At 43.6% G+C, this 17745-nt stretch overlaps 1 protein-coding gene across 3 annotated transcripts in view; it reads right to left on the bottom strand.

Moving 5' to 3' along the window:
* The window catches only part of Ralgapa2 (Ral GTPase activating protein catalytic subunit alpha 2), a 264147-nt gene that overhangs the window by 13735 nt on the left and 232667 nt on the right, over window positions 1-17745 (bottom strand). Inside the window, exons 38-39 of one of the 3 annotated variants that reach the window (XM_038329479.1) lie at window positions 3622-3743; window positions 1960-2214 (exon numbers count right to left, since the gene is read on the bottom strand). In XM_038329479.1, the coding sequence (XP_038185407.1) occupies window positions 2207-2214; window positions 3622-3743 (130 nt within the window). In that variant the 3' untranslated portion in view covers window positions 1960-2206. Of the gene's footprint in view, window positions 1-1959; window positions 2215-3621; window positions 3744-17745 lie in introns of those variants that run through there. The other 2 variants (XM_038329481.2, XM_038329480.2) reach the window with 2 other exon arrangements.

Raw genomic sequence — 17745 nt, 5'->3', positions numbered from 1 at the left:
TTGAACTTGGTTTTAGATATTCCTCAAAATAAAAACATACTCTTACCAACTTCTGACCAAGGCACCAATTCTGAAAGTTAGATATTACAAGAGACATACCTACTGTATGTCAATTGACAAATTGCTAGCTGTGACCACAATAGCTATTTTTGGATTCATTTATCAACAGACAGAAGTAGATTCCTCCAAGATTTTAAGGTCCAGACACAATCTTTAGAGCAGGTCCAAGAAACAAAACCCCAAAACAAACAAAACCCCAAAACAAAACACCCCAAACAACAACAAAAAACATGCAAACAATAACAACAACACACTAACAAGAAAACCCCTATGCAAGTCCAAACAAGTTTCTTTCCCCCTTTTTGTTCAGTAAGAGTAGCTCCCAAAGGTAAAGATTTACACTATATCCCCTTGGATAATGTCAAACATCAGACTGGATTCTCCAAGTCATTAGCATGCAGAAGAATGACCTCATGGTGAACAGATGCACTTGGCTGTGAGCTGCAGTGATTACATCAGTCCCTCCCCAGCACTCGAGGGTGCCCATTCCTGTTAACCCTTTACAGGCCTCTCTGCTGGTCCCCTTCTTTGAGTACATGAAAACACAAACTTAGTCCTCTATTACCCACAGCTGTGTGGGTTAAAAGAATATAAATATGCATGCATAAAACATATAGATGTTAATATTGGCTATCTTTTAGATTATTTATTGCTTGTCAGTAAGGGAAGGGACCAAAAGGCAAACCACAGGCTAGGTTAGGTAAAAAAGCCATCCAAATACCATTCATACAGAGTATTATTAACGCAAGCTATAGATGCAACAGATACCAAGGGGCTCCTTTAAAATTGCATTTCTGGTTGGGAGATGAATCCTCTTTTAAAAGCCCTTGACAGGAGTTGAACTCATATATCCGACCTGTGCCCCTATTCAGAGTTCATAGTGCATCATGGACAGATGTGTACATATTTGGGTGCTCTGACCTCCAGGGTTCCATGGCTAGGGAGTGTAGGAGGCATGCACATTTCCCATCAGTAGTGTCTCTGGCCAGGCTCACATTTTCCTCTCTTTAGAGGTGTGCTGCCTTCTGGATGTGCTGCACTATACAGTTCAGGTCGTTTCCGGAAAGCTAAAGCCCCTCCTGGGAGGATACAAACAAAGCCTAGGAAAATCTGTGTGTACGTATAGAAGAAGCCCAAGGCCCTGCTTTGATGACATTGACGGCCATAGAGGGTCTGGCTAGGCCCTGTGTGCACTGTGGGAGCTTAAGCAGTTCAGGGTCAATTTTTCCAGTTGGTTTGTTGCTTCAAAGAACCTCAGTTTCTGAGTGTAAGCTGGCAGGGCTGAGCTCATGTGGGTTTGACTGCCTGTCCCCAGAAATGAAAACCACCGTGAATCAGTGGAAAGTGTTCCTCTCTGGGAAAGCAGAGGTAGGGGTGGGAATTCTGCACAAGTGAAGTCTGCACATAAGCCAGGAAGTTACAGCCCTGAGATGTGTATTGGGCTGATGAACCCCATCCTTGCTGTACCACCCCCACACTGTAGTTCAGATAGATTTTATTTCTAGTTCTTTTCTAATCACTGTTAAGGGCAAACAGAAGCTGTGAACTCCAGGAAAAGTGAGGCTGATGTTGACTGATCTGAAAGAAGGATGAACCACATTTATTTTAGTGTTCATATCAGGTTTTTTACTCCATGTATAAAAGTTTTAATACCTGCCCTTACGATTTGTCAGAATTTTTATTAAGTATTTTTTTTAAAGACATTCTCCAAACAACCTATTAACCACCCTCCCGCAAGTGGTCACACAAACCCAAATGCTCCTACAGTCTCACTTTAGCTGTTACTAGGAACTGAATCTGAACTGGTTTGAATCATGGTGAACTTTATTTATACATAGGGTAAAATATACATAGAAAATAACATCTGTCATTGTCTCAATAACATCGATAATCATCAACCTTAAAAATAAAAGTTAAGAAATTTAAATATTTAGTTATTATTTCATATTTTTCTTTTATTTTTAAGAAATAATTTTTTTTCTTTAAAGTTGAAAACAAAGACAAAAGTCTGCACTGGGAAGCCGGTCCCAGCGGCTGCAGAGGATGAGGGAAGGGCATGAATGGAGCGCTGCAGCATCAGCTTCCTTGTGTTCTTTCATGAAAAATCACACAACTTTAAACCTCTAGCAGACTGGGTACGAAATCTTCATTTCCCTTGAAACAGATTTTTTTTTTTGTCTTAGATAGAATGCTGGCAGAGTGTATAAAAGAATTCAATTCACAGCTGTTCTACTTTTTTAATGCAAGAAACATTAATCAAAGCTTTAAGTTATAAGCCTTTCTCATGTTGCTCAGTATCCCAGTTCAACAAAGATCAATAGAGGCCATCCCTGTGTTTCTCTCGCCTCACCAGGAAGCAGAGGCGTGATTATGTAAATGGGGCTCCGCACCTCGGCCAGCTTGCTTATCTCCCAAGCCTTCTGCCTGCTGCTCCTGGCTCCCCGTGCAAGTGCCTGCCTCTCTCTCTTATCTCCCAACAAAGCTCCAAGAGGCACGGACTGAAGCCAGCGATGTTAAACAATGACGCATGGCTGATTTTATTTGTAAGTGATTTATTTCACTGAATTTGATTTTTTTCACTTTGTGTGTAAGATATTTGTTAACAAGTCAGCACAGGAGAAGCAAGGCTGTGTTCAGAAGCAATTAGCATGGGCTAGAAATCTATTAAGCGTCCTTATAGCTATGCTGAACCAGGAGGGTGAAAGAAGCCCTTGTTGAGAATTTCAACATGTGGAGACTAAATATCCCACCTACTCTCTGACAGGCGATTCATCTGTAACAACATGCAAAAATGCACAAGTAATAATTTTATTCTTTGACAAAAAAATCTCATACCAAAATACCAACAATTTAATAATAATCATGCCAACAATTTAAGTGGCAGTACGTATTTTTCAAACTGACAATATTATATGAAGATACTACGTGTCTAAAAACGAGGAAATCCATGAAAAATTCTGCAGTTCCACTAGCCTACTAAATGAAAACCATTATAAGCTACTTTCTAAAGGCTCCACACCAGGTGCTGCTCTGGTCGGTGGCTTGTCCACATGACACCAACCACTCCAGAGAGCAGCGTGCACGCGGCACTCTGTAATGATGGGCCTGGGGACACTGTCCTTCCATGTCTCCGGCATTAATCCCTGACCCTCGTATCTCAGCGGCATAATCCCCATTTAGCATTAGTAGCAACGGCTTCAACTGTGAGAACTCTTTTTTTGATAAGTACGCAGTGATTCGGGCATTGCTTTTAAACAACATATTCCCAGCTCAGCAAGAAACCCACACTCCTGAATGAACTGGAGCACATTATTGAGAAAAAGTTCATTAACCTTGCTAGATTCGAGGGTTAACAGGATAGCTGAAGAAAGGAACACAGCGAACAGCTCGGATACAAAACAAATTAAAATGAATGTCATCATTCCTTTTGAAATTCATTAGTTGATTCAGAGGGTGAATGTTCTTCTTAAATTTGCAAGCATTTATCTGCGAGAAACAGGTGTACATCTGCTACTCAAATGCATCTTAAGCGGGAGGGAGGAGAATAAAGTAGACACTCACCCGTTCCACTGAGAGAGTAGCTGGGAGAGGGAGAAAAGACTTGAGCTGCGAAATCCTCAAATGTCATGACTTCCCGGTGGTTCTGAATTATTGCTTCCAGATACAGAGCCCGCTCTTCGTAGCTGCAGTAATTGGTTAAGGAGACAAACGCACGTGCAAATGGCATGCGAGTGACGGGCAATTTGTTCTAAATGCAGTTAGTTACTAGGCCTTCCCATTTTGTGTGAAAACCTATCTTGGAAACGCTTTAGCTTTCTGCCAGAGTGTTCAATATTTGTCACACAAAATAGTGAGACACTAGTTTTAAGGCCTAGATTTCTTTTGGGCTTCAACTATATCCAACAGCAATATTATTAAAAAAAAATACGTGCACCAAAAGTTACAGGATTATTTCAAAGCACTACATTATCTCTAAGGCTGACTTAAACAAGAACAAGAGAGGTGGGTGATTGTGACAACGTTGTCGTGGCATGATGTGGCAGCCTTCGTCTTCACTCTCCAACTGGGCCAACGAGAATTCTCAGCCTAAAAACACAGGGAACTGATACTGTAAGAGCTGGCTACATCTTTCAACAAAAGTAAGAAAACGAACGTTATTAGAAAGAGGAGGCTAGGAACCATATTCTGCAAGGGCATCAGAGCCTCTGACCAGGGTAAGTGATGAGCATTGGAAAATGAGAATGGATGTGCAGGATGTAGCAAATGCTGTACAATACAACTGCAAGAGAGAGAGAGAGAGAGAGAGAGAGAGAGAGAGAGAGAGAGAGAGAGAGAGAGAGAGAGAGAGAAACCATTGCCTTCTAATTAAAGCTGCAGCCTGGAACACACAACATTCAAATGTGTAATCAAAAACCAGTCGCCAATAAAACTTACAAGCGTAACACGCCGAAGCAACTTTCCAGCTGTCTTAATAGGACCCCTGCGTGTGGCAGCCTTTCACAGGGCAGAAAGCAAATCTTCCCCTTTGTGTGAGCTTCTGTTTCCTCTGAAGGTGAATCATGCACTCCCAATAACAGGAAGCGTCAGAACGATCTGACAGTGAATGGAGGCACTGCACATGTACCTTTAGGAATTAACACTCGGGGAAGCTGGCATGATGTCTCATTTCCCCCTTCCTCATTACTGATGCAAAAGTTAAAGGATGTGTTTTGATTATTTTGAAAATTGTGCCATTTCTTCATGACCACAAAACCCAGGGAATACAGATTCCTACTGGTTTGTTATCTGGGGCTGCAAAGAAAAAACATGATTCTGTATATATCAGTAACAATCCATGCATCTTAAAACAATCTTTTCAAGTTGTCCACTTGGAAAATTTAAGCTGGGAATAATTACACATCTTGTTTTAAAACTAGGGACACTCTTCTCTTTTCTTCTGGCAAGGTCTTGACACTGATTTCTGGATGTAGGCTGGCTCTCCCCATTCCTTTATATCTTCAGGGAATGGGGCCACACCTTGAGGGGACAAGAGTCATTCTGGAATAGTGCTGAATTACCTGGTAGCCACGTGTGACTATCAAAATTGAAATGCTCATTAACTAAAATGCAAAAGGAACAACTACACTTCTCTGCCCCACTCCGCATATTTCAAGCATTCAATAATCACAAGAGCTGGGGGTTACTAAGCCAAACAGCAGATACAGGATGTGTGCACAACTGCTGAAAGTAATATCAGGATCTGCTTCATGCTAGACGTTCCCTTTAAGCTTGCTTTACACAACTCTTTTTTAAAAAATAAAAAAAATGTATTGGAAGCTTTCAAAAGTGGCCCCTCTGAAGATTTATGGTTTTTTTCTATGGATGGTCACAACAGCCTCAGGCCTGGGCAGCATGCTCCAGAGCTGGCTCCTGGGCCATGGGTTGAACTCCTGGTGACTTGCCTTAATGAACAGGCTGCCAAACTTCCTCAGTGAGAGGCGCCTGCTCAGGCCCAATTCTAGAGGGATCCACTAATGCCATTCACGTCTCATTATGAGCATGCTCATTCTGCACAGCACTTGGCTGTCACCGCAGAGCGGCCCTCCGTGTACGGCCCCAGCGAGCCACTGGTCCGGGGAACAGCAGGACGTTAGGCCTGAGTGGCCGTCTGGCGAACAGGCCCTCTCACACTAAGCTGGCACGTGCTGGCCCAGCAGGGGCTGAGCCAGGCGTGACAAATTACTCAAAGAGCTGAGCTAAACTTATGGCTGACAACCACCTGAGCCTTCAGACTGCTGTGGCCCACTGTCAATGTTCAATTCATGGCTCCCCCCTTTCAGTACAGGCTGCTTGTGGGTTTGGCTTAGAGCAGACATGCCCCTCTAAAGACCTGTCACACTCTGCCTAGTATCATCCTCTGTTTCCTGAAAGGTCCCACTGTGTCCAACACATCCCCATACAGAGCTGGGAACAACGGTGAACAACACAGAAATGTGTGTTCCCTTTGCTAGATTCTCCACGGAAGACTTCTCTGGAAAGTAACCTTGTTAATCAAACTCACAATCAAACCTACAGGACTGCTGAACACAGATCCCAGGTGGCTGCCCATCATCTGCATCCTAGATGACACCATCCAACTGTCAAGAGGCTGGTCCCTGTCATGACTGAGAGATCTGGGCTCTTAGGAGGAGGCCTAGCAATGCACTCACAGGGGGCAGGCATCACGTTTTGGGATTCTCCCACTCTGTGAAGGTTTATGGTCTGACTCTTGTACCACAGAGCTACAGACAATAGAGAGAACCAAAGGGGCTTCAGAATTGAATACGGAAGGAGGAAATGATCCTTCACAGAAGGTTCCCAATCTTGCCACTCAGGCCCTAGACTGTCACTGTCACACACACTCTCCATCCCTCTCAGCAGTGTTAACTGGCTTTAAACTGGGTGTTGTCATTTAGACAAACATCTATAGGGGTTGGGTAAGACTAAGAGACATCAAATGCAACTCACTTGGGTCCAAGCCAGAGCATGTTAAACACCATGACAAAGAGAAAGCAAATATGACCCCAGCTTGGACAGTGCTTCGAGCAGCTAAGAACACATGAATGCCCCAAATCATTTGTTTAGTAGTCTTAGCAAAAACACAGCCCTGGTTTATTTACTTGTGTATGGTGTATATATGCATACCTGTAGATGTGTACATGATTATGTCATGGTACATGCATGCATGAGAGTACATGATCCTATATGTGGAGAGCAGAGGTCTTGTTAAACATCTTAATTGCTCTTAACATTAGTTTCTGAGACCTAAAACTTGCTACTTTGATTCCACTGGCTGGCCAGTGAGCCCTCAGATCTGTTTGTCTCTGTGCCCCATCACACACTGCGATTACAGACCCATGCTGCTGTGTCCAGCTTTTAGGGGGGCACTGGGATCTGAACTCAGGTCCTCAGTTTTACACAATAAACACTTTACCCTGAGGATCAGATCCAATACTGGATGTACTGGAACTCTGAGCAAGGGTGAACTGGAGCAATGTTGTCTGACACTTACTTATTATCCTCAGAGCTTAAAAAAAACCCATAACAATAATAACAAATAGACATCAAAATGACTGCAATACCATCCTCAAGCATATGCGCGTGGCTGATGAGGCACGGAGCCATAAATCCGACACCCTTTTTAATACTAGGCATGGCTCTTTGCTCTTCTAAAAGCACCCAAACACAAAACTTTAATTCTGTTCTGAACGATTTCATCACTAATATGAAAAAAATACTTTCAAAGGAGCAGTTTTCTCCTTGATCACTCAACTCAAAGAACTTTCAAATTGTAAGCAGAAACCCATCTTGCATTTGCATTCTTTCTCCCTCTCCTCTCTTCCAGTGAGGTCTTACAATATAGCCTCTCTTGGCCTGGAATTAGCCATTCTCCTGCCCCTATTTGCCAACTTCTGGGACTACAGCTGCTATGCCTAGATATATTTGTGCATCCTTCGCAAGTTACTCCTATGATTTTATACACAAATTTTACAAGTTATTAATACTCCACTGGGATGTCTTCAGCAATTATAATCAATACATCTCGCAGACTCTGCTGGGAATCCAACCCTATCTTTCCAAATTTAGTCTGATTATTATTTGGTATTTTAGAACAGCAGCAATGTGAAGGAAGGAAGGTGCTGGCTTCTGGTGAAAGGCTTAGGTTTTGCTTCTGGCCCTTTTTTTGTCACAAGATGGGTGACAGAGACACGCTGCTCCAACTTGCAGCTTTGGTTGTCTTAGAGATAAAAGGGGGATGAGGGTGGATTGATGGAATGCCCAGGATTCCCATGGAAAAGAGGCACGGTAAATATGCATGGCCTGCTCCTGCTCAGTGTGGGCTCATGGGTTCTGTTCAAGGATGAGCTGGGAGAAGCTCTGGTTAGGATCTGCAGTACCAAACTACATTACTGACTGGAAAAACGACAAGTGCTTTCTGATGTAAAAGTTATCCCCTCCCCCTAATGCAAGAACTAGGATGAGTTTCCAAATTTCTTCTAACTTTCACTGCTCTCTGAGAAGATCATGAATTCCAGAATACATGGGTCAAGTTCAGGATCTCATGCAAGGTTGGGAGCTAAACTCCCAATGAGGACAAACCACCAAACTTAAATATTTGTGGGCTACAAAAACCAATCTTACACATGTTTAAGCTCACTCTACACACAGGCCACGCTGACTGCATGGAATACAGAAATCCACAATTCCCCCACTTTAATCTCCCTCTTCCCTCACCCCCCCCCCCTCTCCTTACTCAGGTTCTGTGATGGTTGACCGCTGAGCACTTCAACCATCTGTCCTAGAGTTTGAAAAAGGCATTCTGCGGGCTGCATTTTTTTCTTTATTTTTTTTAATCCTTTGGAACCTGTGTTGTTCAGCCTTTCTCTACATTTTCCAAGTGTGGACACGACATTCAAACTGGCCTCGGGGGAAGGTAGCCTCGTGATATTGGGGTATGTGCCATACCAGTCACTTCATGTCCCTATTCTGAAGGTTCCCAACACTTGCAGCAACTTATTAGCGACATGAACAGGCCATCTTTGAAGCCACCAGCCTTCTGACTCTCCAGTGGCCATTTACAAAGGAAATAAGTCTTGTTTCAGAATGTCAGAGAGGTGTGCCATGCTCCCCTGAAGAACCCTGTTCCAGTGCTGACAGTGTTCCAACCTTTAGTCTATGGGGTCATCACCATCTCATCACACAGCTAGCTCCCAGGCTAGCTTTCTGGGCTTGCTGAAAAGGACCATCAAGTGAGGGCTTACAGATTTCCCCTCTCACTAGTTTTGGAAGGCTGGAGCTCCAACTCAGCAGACCTGTTCTCTCCTCAGAAGAGGCTCTGGGAAATTCCGTTCTCCTTCCTTCAGACACCAGGAGGATGTTTACACTCTTGCTTGTGTGGCCATTGAGCTCTTGTGTGTCTATCAGCAGGACACTTGTCACAGGATTTAGTTCCCACCTGGAGAAGCCAGGAGAATCCCTCATCTCAAGACCTTAGCTCACTAATAGGTTCCTGTGATCCGGAGCCACTCTGGCTTCAGCCTTACATCACAGCTGCTGCTTCTAAGTCCTCTACACATGTTTATTGGGTAGATAAATGACTGCCTAAGACCTATGCCCATTGCTTTGAGCTGTGATGCACTACATGCATTCTAGGCAAAGACAGTTTGTGGGGGAGTTTATAGATTTCAATGCAAAGTACAGTTCTGCACTAGAAAATAAAATTAGTGGCATGAAACTTACAGATGTATGGACATCCGCCTATGACCCTGGGAAATAAAAAGCTTATTAAACAAGAACCAAAATATGAAGCATAAAGGGGAAGCCTGGTGCATCCAGCCACAGCCACACAAAGGATTACTACTCCCCACCAAGCTTCAAGGAGAGGCAAAAAGCAAATACAAGCACCCTCCCCCCAAATTACAAAACCATGGAGAAATACAAATTATGCACTAAAAAAATCAATAAAAGGCAGGTCTTTGGCCATCAAGGTGCCAGACATCATTAATGTCCAGCATTATAAACACAATAAGATACTGTTTTATATATAACAGACTGGTAAAGAATAAAACACAGATCAATGCCAAACAGCAGCAAGCACACAGGGCACAGAACTCTCAGAATCCATGGTGTGAGGCAACTGTCCTCATCTCTTGGGAACACAGTCTGACATTACTAAGTACAGACAGTAAGAAACAGGAACCAAAATTTTGACTGCTTAACATATGAATTCATGCACATGTGTGCTTGTCTGGGAAAGCTCAGAGCATCCTGAGATGAAAAAGAAAGAATCCATTTCCAGCTTTCCTAAGAAACACAGTCACATTGTGAACTAGTAAACGACAGTGAACCTGGATGAACATGTGCATTAATACTAACATGTGCATTAACATGACTGGAATGTGAAACAATGTTCATCCAAAAGCACATTGCTGAGCAGCATTTGCTACACAGTTCTATTATATACACCTTAAAGACGAGAGAAGTGAAGGGTTCTGTGAAGACCTATGCACATATGCACAAAGCCACCACAAAGAGCAAGAACACCATGAACAGGAATTACCATCATGGTGTGGATGAAGCACACGGTGGATCTTATGTGCACTGGTCAGTACAGATGGGAAGTCGGTACAGTGGCACCCATCACGGCGTGGAGGAAGCACACAGTGGATCTTATTGTGCACTGGCCAGTACAGATGGGGAGTACGTATGCTAGCATCTATTATATGGTGTGGAGTAAGTTGTGCTAGGTCTTTATACTTACTGATCAGTACAGATGGGGAGTCAGTGCAGTGGCATCCATCATGGGTATAGAGGAGCACAAGTGGGTCTTATGTGCACCAGTTGATATAGATGGGGAATGTGTATGCTGGTATCTATCGTGGTATGGAGGAAGCACACAGTGGGTCTTATGTGTACTGTCAGTACAGATGGGGAGTCAGTCCAGTGGCCATCTATCACGTTATGGAGGAGCACAAGTGGGGTCTTATGTGCATCAGTCGGTACAGATGGGAGTACGTATGCTAGCATCTATCATGTGGTGTGGAGGAAGCAGTGCTGGTATTTATACTCACTGTACTCACTGGTCAGTACAGATAGGGAGTCAGTGCAGTGGCACGGTTTAGTATTCCATTGACCTACAGAAACAGTATGTATTTTCTAGCATCCATAAATATTTCAAAAATAAAAGTGAGCAGCCTGGTGGAAATGGAAGGCAGTATCTATCTTTCTTTATGCACTGAAGGAGGGAGCAGGATGGTTTTTTTTTTTTTTATACTAGGAGTTGTTGTGAAAGGCACACATTTCGGTGTTAGTGGGGACAGTGACTTAAAGAAAGCAGAAAAGAGATGTGCTGTGTTCAGAGCTCTGGTGCCATGAACAGAACAACATGGCTCTGTTCTCTGTTCATAGCTCAGCACTCAGAAAGTCATGGGTGATGCTGGCAGATGGGAATCAAAGAGCTGAGGTCAAGGATGAACAAGAATGCCACGCACTGGAGGGTCCTGCATAGAAATCTATGTCTATTCATGCTACCATGCACCAAGAATGGCAAAAAGGGTTGAATCTGGAGATGGTCAAAATATTACCTGTGCACATACATGGCCGGTATGTAGAGTTTCAACAGATAATCTGCCTAGAAAACCTTATCTAAAACAACTGCCATCTTTAAAACCCAAATCTACCTTCATTCAAGTATTTATTCAAGTAATGTGTACTGGGGCGGGGTGCAGGGGCAACCCAGTGGTGGAGTGCTTGCTTAGTATGAAAGAGGCTCTCAATATTCATCCCCTCAACAGATTTTCTCTGAGTACCCAAACTGGGCTTCTAGAAACAGGGCATGAGACCCAGATGCCCTACTCTCACCAGACGGCACACTGTTTGAAAGACACATTTGTAGAATAAGGCAAGCTGTCTTTATTGAAGTGTCAGGGAGGCAAGGGCAGCAGAACAAGTCAGGAATGTCTCTGAAGAGGTGGCAAGAAACAGCTACCCAAGTACAGGGCAGGTGACTGGAATCCAGAATGGGAAGAAAATGGCAGAAAGTCTGGGTCTGAATGGTTTCAGGGATGAGGACAAGGTGGCCACATTTCAGTATTTAGTGGCCCTAGGGAGAAGTGCACAAGTAAGGAAAATCTATGCATCTCTATGTTCAACCAATGGGCTGTACAAAAGGCTCAAAAATTCACATATTCTCTGCACACCTCAGGAAGCATATATGGGTGCACGTGGCATACATACATTTGAGCAAAGATGAAAAAACAGAAAAGGTGGGAGGAGTTGGGGACAGAACAGCCTGATGAGGGGCCAAGGGCATCACAGCTGGGATCAGAGGCGTTGACCTGATCCTTGACACTTCTGGGTACCTGCCAGGTGGGTTCAGGTGGCCATGCCTCACTCAAAATAAATGGATGAAATTCCACAATGAGCAGAATGGGAGTAGATGCAGTTATGTTCTAAAGTCATATAGCCTTTCCATGCAGAGTCTGTTTGTCTTTCAGTAGAATGCAAATTTCAATGCTAGGACTATTTAAGATTGCAAATACATGAATCATTCAATGTAAATGTCACAGCCTGGTGACATGAAGAGGAGACGTGACTGAATAATGCAATCGCATGAAGTGGATACTCTGGAAGAGGAAATGAAACACATGGAGGTATAAGATATTAGATTAGGTCTCCAGTTCTAATGATACACTCCTGGAGGGGGGCAGTCTGCTACACCCATATAAGAAGAAAACACCCATATAACTCAGTTTAAGAGTAATTCTGAGGAAATGATAAGAACAAATGGAAATGGAGGGAAAGCAGATTTTGCTTGGGCTATTAAATTAGACTTTTGGAGGAGGTCTGCTCTCATATCCCCAGGCCACCAGCAAAGGAACTGAGAGCTTCCTCTCGGGATCTGAGACACTCCTAGGGTGCTGTGGCTTTGGTTCACATTTCCATTAGACGTGATCAGTCCTGCTCTTCCCTGGGGACTGGCTGGAGTGGAACACATCTTTAATCACAGCCTTTTAACCATATCTGTCTTCTCTACTTCTCCAGGAGCACCTTTCCTCCAGTAAGTGAGAAAATGCCCCGCGACACCATCAATCAGAGCCTCACGGTAGCAAAAACATAACTGACAAGAAAATTAGTCATTCAGCGAATTTCCGGTCTCGAGAAAGTGCTGTCAGATTGGGTGAGAAACGACTCAACAGGCAACTTGGCTGATGAAACCCACTGGAGAAGGGCAGGATCAGTAGGAACGATTGACACCTGATAGTTCTGGGTGTTCGTGCCAATGGCTGATGTCTGTCATTATCACTTGGATGGTTTCTCCTTCATAGGTTTCACTCATCCCAAAGATCTACAGCGGAAACTAAAAATGTACTTTCTACCTTAATCACAGCAATGACCACTGGGACCTTTGGTCGGCATTTCGTATCCATGAACTGTTTGTTGACTAAGTGGAAGACAATTAGAAATGTACAAACATCTGGAAATGCCTGGAGTCTTGTTTGTGGCAAAGCATAAAGACGATGAAGCAGGGATACATGTGGACTTTTAGCCCTACCATCAGCCTGTAGAAGGAAAGATTACTAAATAAAATACACTCTAAATATTAGCCAGTAAAATATAATTTAACTAAATTAATAATTACAAGTACTGTGATCTTGAGGCCTAAAAGCTCTTTCCATTTAGCCTACAAATTAGTTTATAACTAGGTTAAGTCCAAGAATAAAATGAACACTAGTGGCACTTGTCTGGAGCACACATGAGGCTGAGGCAGGAGGATGAAGATTCAAGACCAGCCTGAGCCATAGAGTGAATTTGAGCTGCTGCCTATGAATGGCCCTTAGACACTACAGAAATAATTATCATGATCCCAAGTTCTCCACAGACTTTATTGATTTTTCATTTCTGAAAGCAACTTTAGGGAAATGGTTGCTTTTGGAAGATGTTTACAAAATTTGAGCTTTGGGGCTGGAGAGATGACTCAGAGATTAAGGGCACTGACTAGTCTTCCAAAGGTCCTGAGTTCAATTCCAGCAACCACATGGTGGCTCATAACCATCCATAATGAGATCTGGTGCCCTCTTCTGACCTGCAGGTACATGCAGGCAGAATACTGTATACATAATAAATAAATAAATCTTTAAAAAAAGCTGGACATTGGTGGCACATGCCTTTAATCCCATATTGAATCTTGGGAGGCAGAGGCAAGAGGATCTCTGTGAGTTTGAGGTCAGCCTGGTCTACAAGACCTAGTTCTAGGAACTAGCTACAGAACTCCAAAGCTACAGAGAAACTCTGACTCAAACAACCAAAAACAAAAACAAACAAAACCCCCCAAACCAAAATTTGAGCTTTAGTCAAAGTTTTTCTTTCCTCTATTATTATCTATAATAAAGGTGGGAGCTGGAGAGATGACTCAGTGGTTAGTGACTGGCTGCTCTTCCAGGGAGCCTGGATTTGATTCCCAATACTTATATGGTGGCTCACGACTATCTATATAACTCTAGCTCTGGGGGATCCAATCTATCCTCTTCTAATGGATGAGTTTTCTGGGATAATATTCATGTTAATACTGAGTTATCAGATGATAAGAATAAATTCCAAGAAAACTTAGGGGTTTACCAAATAATAGTAACCTAAAAAATGAGTTGATACACCTATGAAGGTTGCCAAGTGACCTTCAGCACACTCAGACAGTGCAGGGTGGTGTGCAGGGGTGTAGTAACACCCGACAGATAAATGGAGCTGCTGACCTGTCCCCGAAACCAAAACACATACAGAGTTACCAGAGCAAGACAGCAACACTGCAGTTGTGGAACCCAGCTGGAAATCTGGGGGAATTCTAACATCACAGAGGTCCTCTATCTCAAACAGCAAAACGGCCGCCACATGCTGTTAAAGGAACTGATGCTATCCAAGATAGAATATGTGAAAAATGTCCGCTACGGCAGGAGCCACACTGGGCGGGGAGAAGAAATGAACACCATGGCAGAGAACAGAGTACATCTTCATCCGCAGTCCTGGGGCCAGCTACTCTGCTGTGGGCATGCCTGGCTTGACAACAAAGATCTGCTCTGGGAAAGGCCAAAATGGCAGAGGAGAGTGGGATGGCATCTCATTGTGTTGGAAAAGCTCTTTCTTACACCTTTGACATTTGACACAAGGTGTGTCTGTGTGGTGGGGGGTCAGGGGAGGATAACCAGAAAATGTAAGTGAGCTACTCAAATATTTTGATGGGAATTCTGAAGGAGACGGGTCACTGAGGATGAAAGACAGAGTCTTGCACAATCCAGGCAAAGGTACTACCACTAACACACACCACAGTTTCTGTGGTAAAAAATGAGATATTCTGCTCTTGAGCTTGGTCACAAAAATTCCCAGAGGCTGCTGGAATGGTGGTGGTTTCACAACAGACTCAATGGTGCTGTGCCACACTGTCTGCTGAGCTTGGCTGGAGGCTGTGCAGGGAGTTCATTTAAACACAGTGAGACTCGAAGAACGAATATTGTGAGTGGAGTGGATGTTCTGGTGCCTCTGGAGGAGACACCAAGTGTTTCCTAACTCCCAGGTGAAGTTCCCTGCCCTGAAGACTTTGAAAGGAGGTTGTGCACCCTGTAACACTTGTTTGGTGCTGAAGAAGGGACATCCTCTCCCTTGATACTAAAGGAATTCTAGAAACAAAGTACAAGGCAGAATCTGGCACAGAGCTCAGGTGCAGTTGATGGAGTATTCTGGAGACAAATGGGCAGAGAACAGGATTCTTCCTCCTCTTTATTTTCTTCTTCCTTCTCCATCTTTTGTACAGAGGATGGAACCAAGGGACCCTGTGTATAAGGGTCACACCCTTCTCTGAAGGAAAATACATTTTCAGGCTGCTCTGTAGTAACCCACTCCAATGGGAAAAAGATCTGCTTTCACAGGCCTTCAGTTTAAGCCACGCTATAGTCTGAGCACAAGAGGCCTTGGTAGGGGCACCTCAGCTGCTGTTGCACTAGTACCAGCTGGAATGGTCTAGTGCTTCTCCTGCCTGAGTGTGTTAGATGGGCTCTGTCTCATTTAATACTAACTGAACCACCCCTTTCTGTAGCCTGTATTCTCAGGATCTTTTCACAGAGGAGACTGAAGGCCAAAAGTGGGGTGTTTAGTTCCAAACCTCTCAGATGCAACCAGCAGCTTGCCTTTCTAGTCCAGTTCTCAGTCATGGTCTGCCTCTTGAGCTCAGAAGCTCCTTAACAAGAAAAGAGCAGTGGCATCCCTGCTGACAGAAGGCCACGTCCACACAGCCATGTGAAAGATGGAACTATGGATAGATGTCCTTCTCTCACCTCTCCCATTCCGAGGAGAAACAAATGCAAAGTAAAACACTAACTTTAGTTAGTGCTTCAGTGTTAGAGCAGGCACAGCACACTGGCTTGTGGCTCTCTTTGCAGGGTGGGGACTTCTGCAGCAGAGCAGTATGCTAGGCCTTCTATGGCACAGATTCATACAGACTTCCTCTCACTCACTCTCTTCTTCCTTAGAGCCCTCGTCCAAGTCAGTCATCTTGCTGGGCCCTAGGCCTGGCATCCGCATCCTGCATGCCAACCACAGGTTGTCAGATACAAGAAAGCAATTTTCTGAGTGAACTCTAAGCAGACCTGGTCTAAGATGGGCTATAACTGGAAGACCATGTCATGAGGTGCAGAGGCTTGGATCACACAACCGTGCAGCAACTCCACCTTAGTTCAGTAGTGGTTGCTGAGCGCCTAAACATTTTAACTTTTCCTAAGTAATCCAGAGGGGAATACAGGAACGAGATTGTCCAATTGGAACAAAAGTCAAAAAGAAATTCTCTCCTGAAGCCATATACTTTAAGAAGGACATGTTAGCCAAAAAAATGACCAGTGATTACATCTTGGGTTTCTCTGTCATTGTGGTCTAGGTTTAGTGTCCTTAGCACTCTGATGAAAATTTTTTGTTTTCACATTTTGTATGTCAAATTCTCTGTCCAAAGTCCCATCCATCCTGACAAAAATATACTCTTAAAATATAATAGAAACAGCCCCAGACTCTGATGAAGTCCCAATTCTCACTGTTCTCTGGGACTTTCCACTTAAGCCTCATAGAGTCATTCGATATCATCTTCGTGACTAAAAATGTGACTGCAATATTATTACTTTAAATTATAATCAAATCACTCTCTTGCAGATTAAGATACTTACTCTTAGAAAAATAGCCAAATTGAATTAGATGTGTCTTTTCTTGATAGATCAAAAGCGGCTCCATTAAATCAGCAGTTTTCTATTAATGGCATGAGACATGGCCTAGATGAGCAAAATACCCTTTGGAGCCATTCTGTACTCATTCTCCACAGTTCACATGGAAAGTAGGATTGTATACCAAGTCCCCCAGCCATGCACCCACCCTGGCAGCTCATCCCAGGCACATATCCTCCCTCCTTATTCGTTCATTCTCCAAGTTACTGTGCCTGTGCACCACACATCCACCCACCTGATATTTACTGAGTGCTTCCTGTAGATCCGTGTTCTATCAGAGATGTGAGGAAAGCATTCCCTTGTTCCTCAGCCCTCTTCTTAGTCTTGACTCTTATAACCCCCAACTAGCACAAGGGTTATAGGATTTTGGAGCATTCTAAAATATATTATGGTGAGATTACCTTACAATTATTCTGTTCAGGGTAATATCTATCACAGAATAAATAAGATACAGTATTTATAAAGTAAGAAGTGTTGGCACAATGTTCTCCCATCTGTGAAGCCCTTCTGTAGTCACGAACTTATTGGACACTTCTGAAAACCTCGAACTACAGAAAAGAAAGGAATAGAATCCAAACAGTCCTGAGCTCACCCCACAAATAATGATCAGAGCCCAAACTTGAGCCTAGGCAAACTCAGCGGACAGGTGCTGGCTGGGTGGTTGGCTATACGGCCACTGGGCAAGCAGATTGCTCCAAGGGACTCTCCAAAGCAGGCCTGTTCTTTCTATTGTGCTTTCTCAGTTTCATCTTTCAGGTTTCTTTTAGTTGGAAAATTTGCAATGTGCAAAGGTGAGTTAATTCTCCAACAATAATGTTTGGTACTGACAGGGGGAGAGACTAAGCAACTCTACCCCTTCCCTCCTCTAGAGCCAAAGTAGCACAAAGTAAATTGGCAATTTTTACAGCGTATCTGG

Source organism: Arvicola amphibius, chromosome 5, assembly GCF_903992535.2.
Source record: "Arvicola amphibius chromosome 5, mArvAmp1.2, whole genome shotgun sequence".
Taxonomy (NCBI): Eukaryota; Metazoa; Chordata; class Mammalia; order Rodentia; family Cricetidae; genus Arvicola; species Arvicola amphibius.
This window is presented reverse-complemented; position numbering and strand designations above follow the sequence as displayed.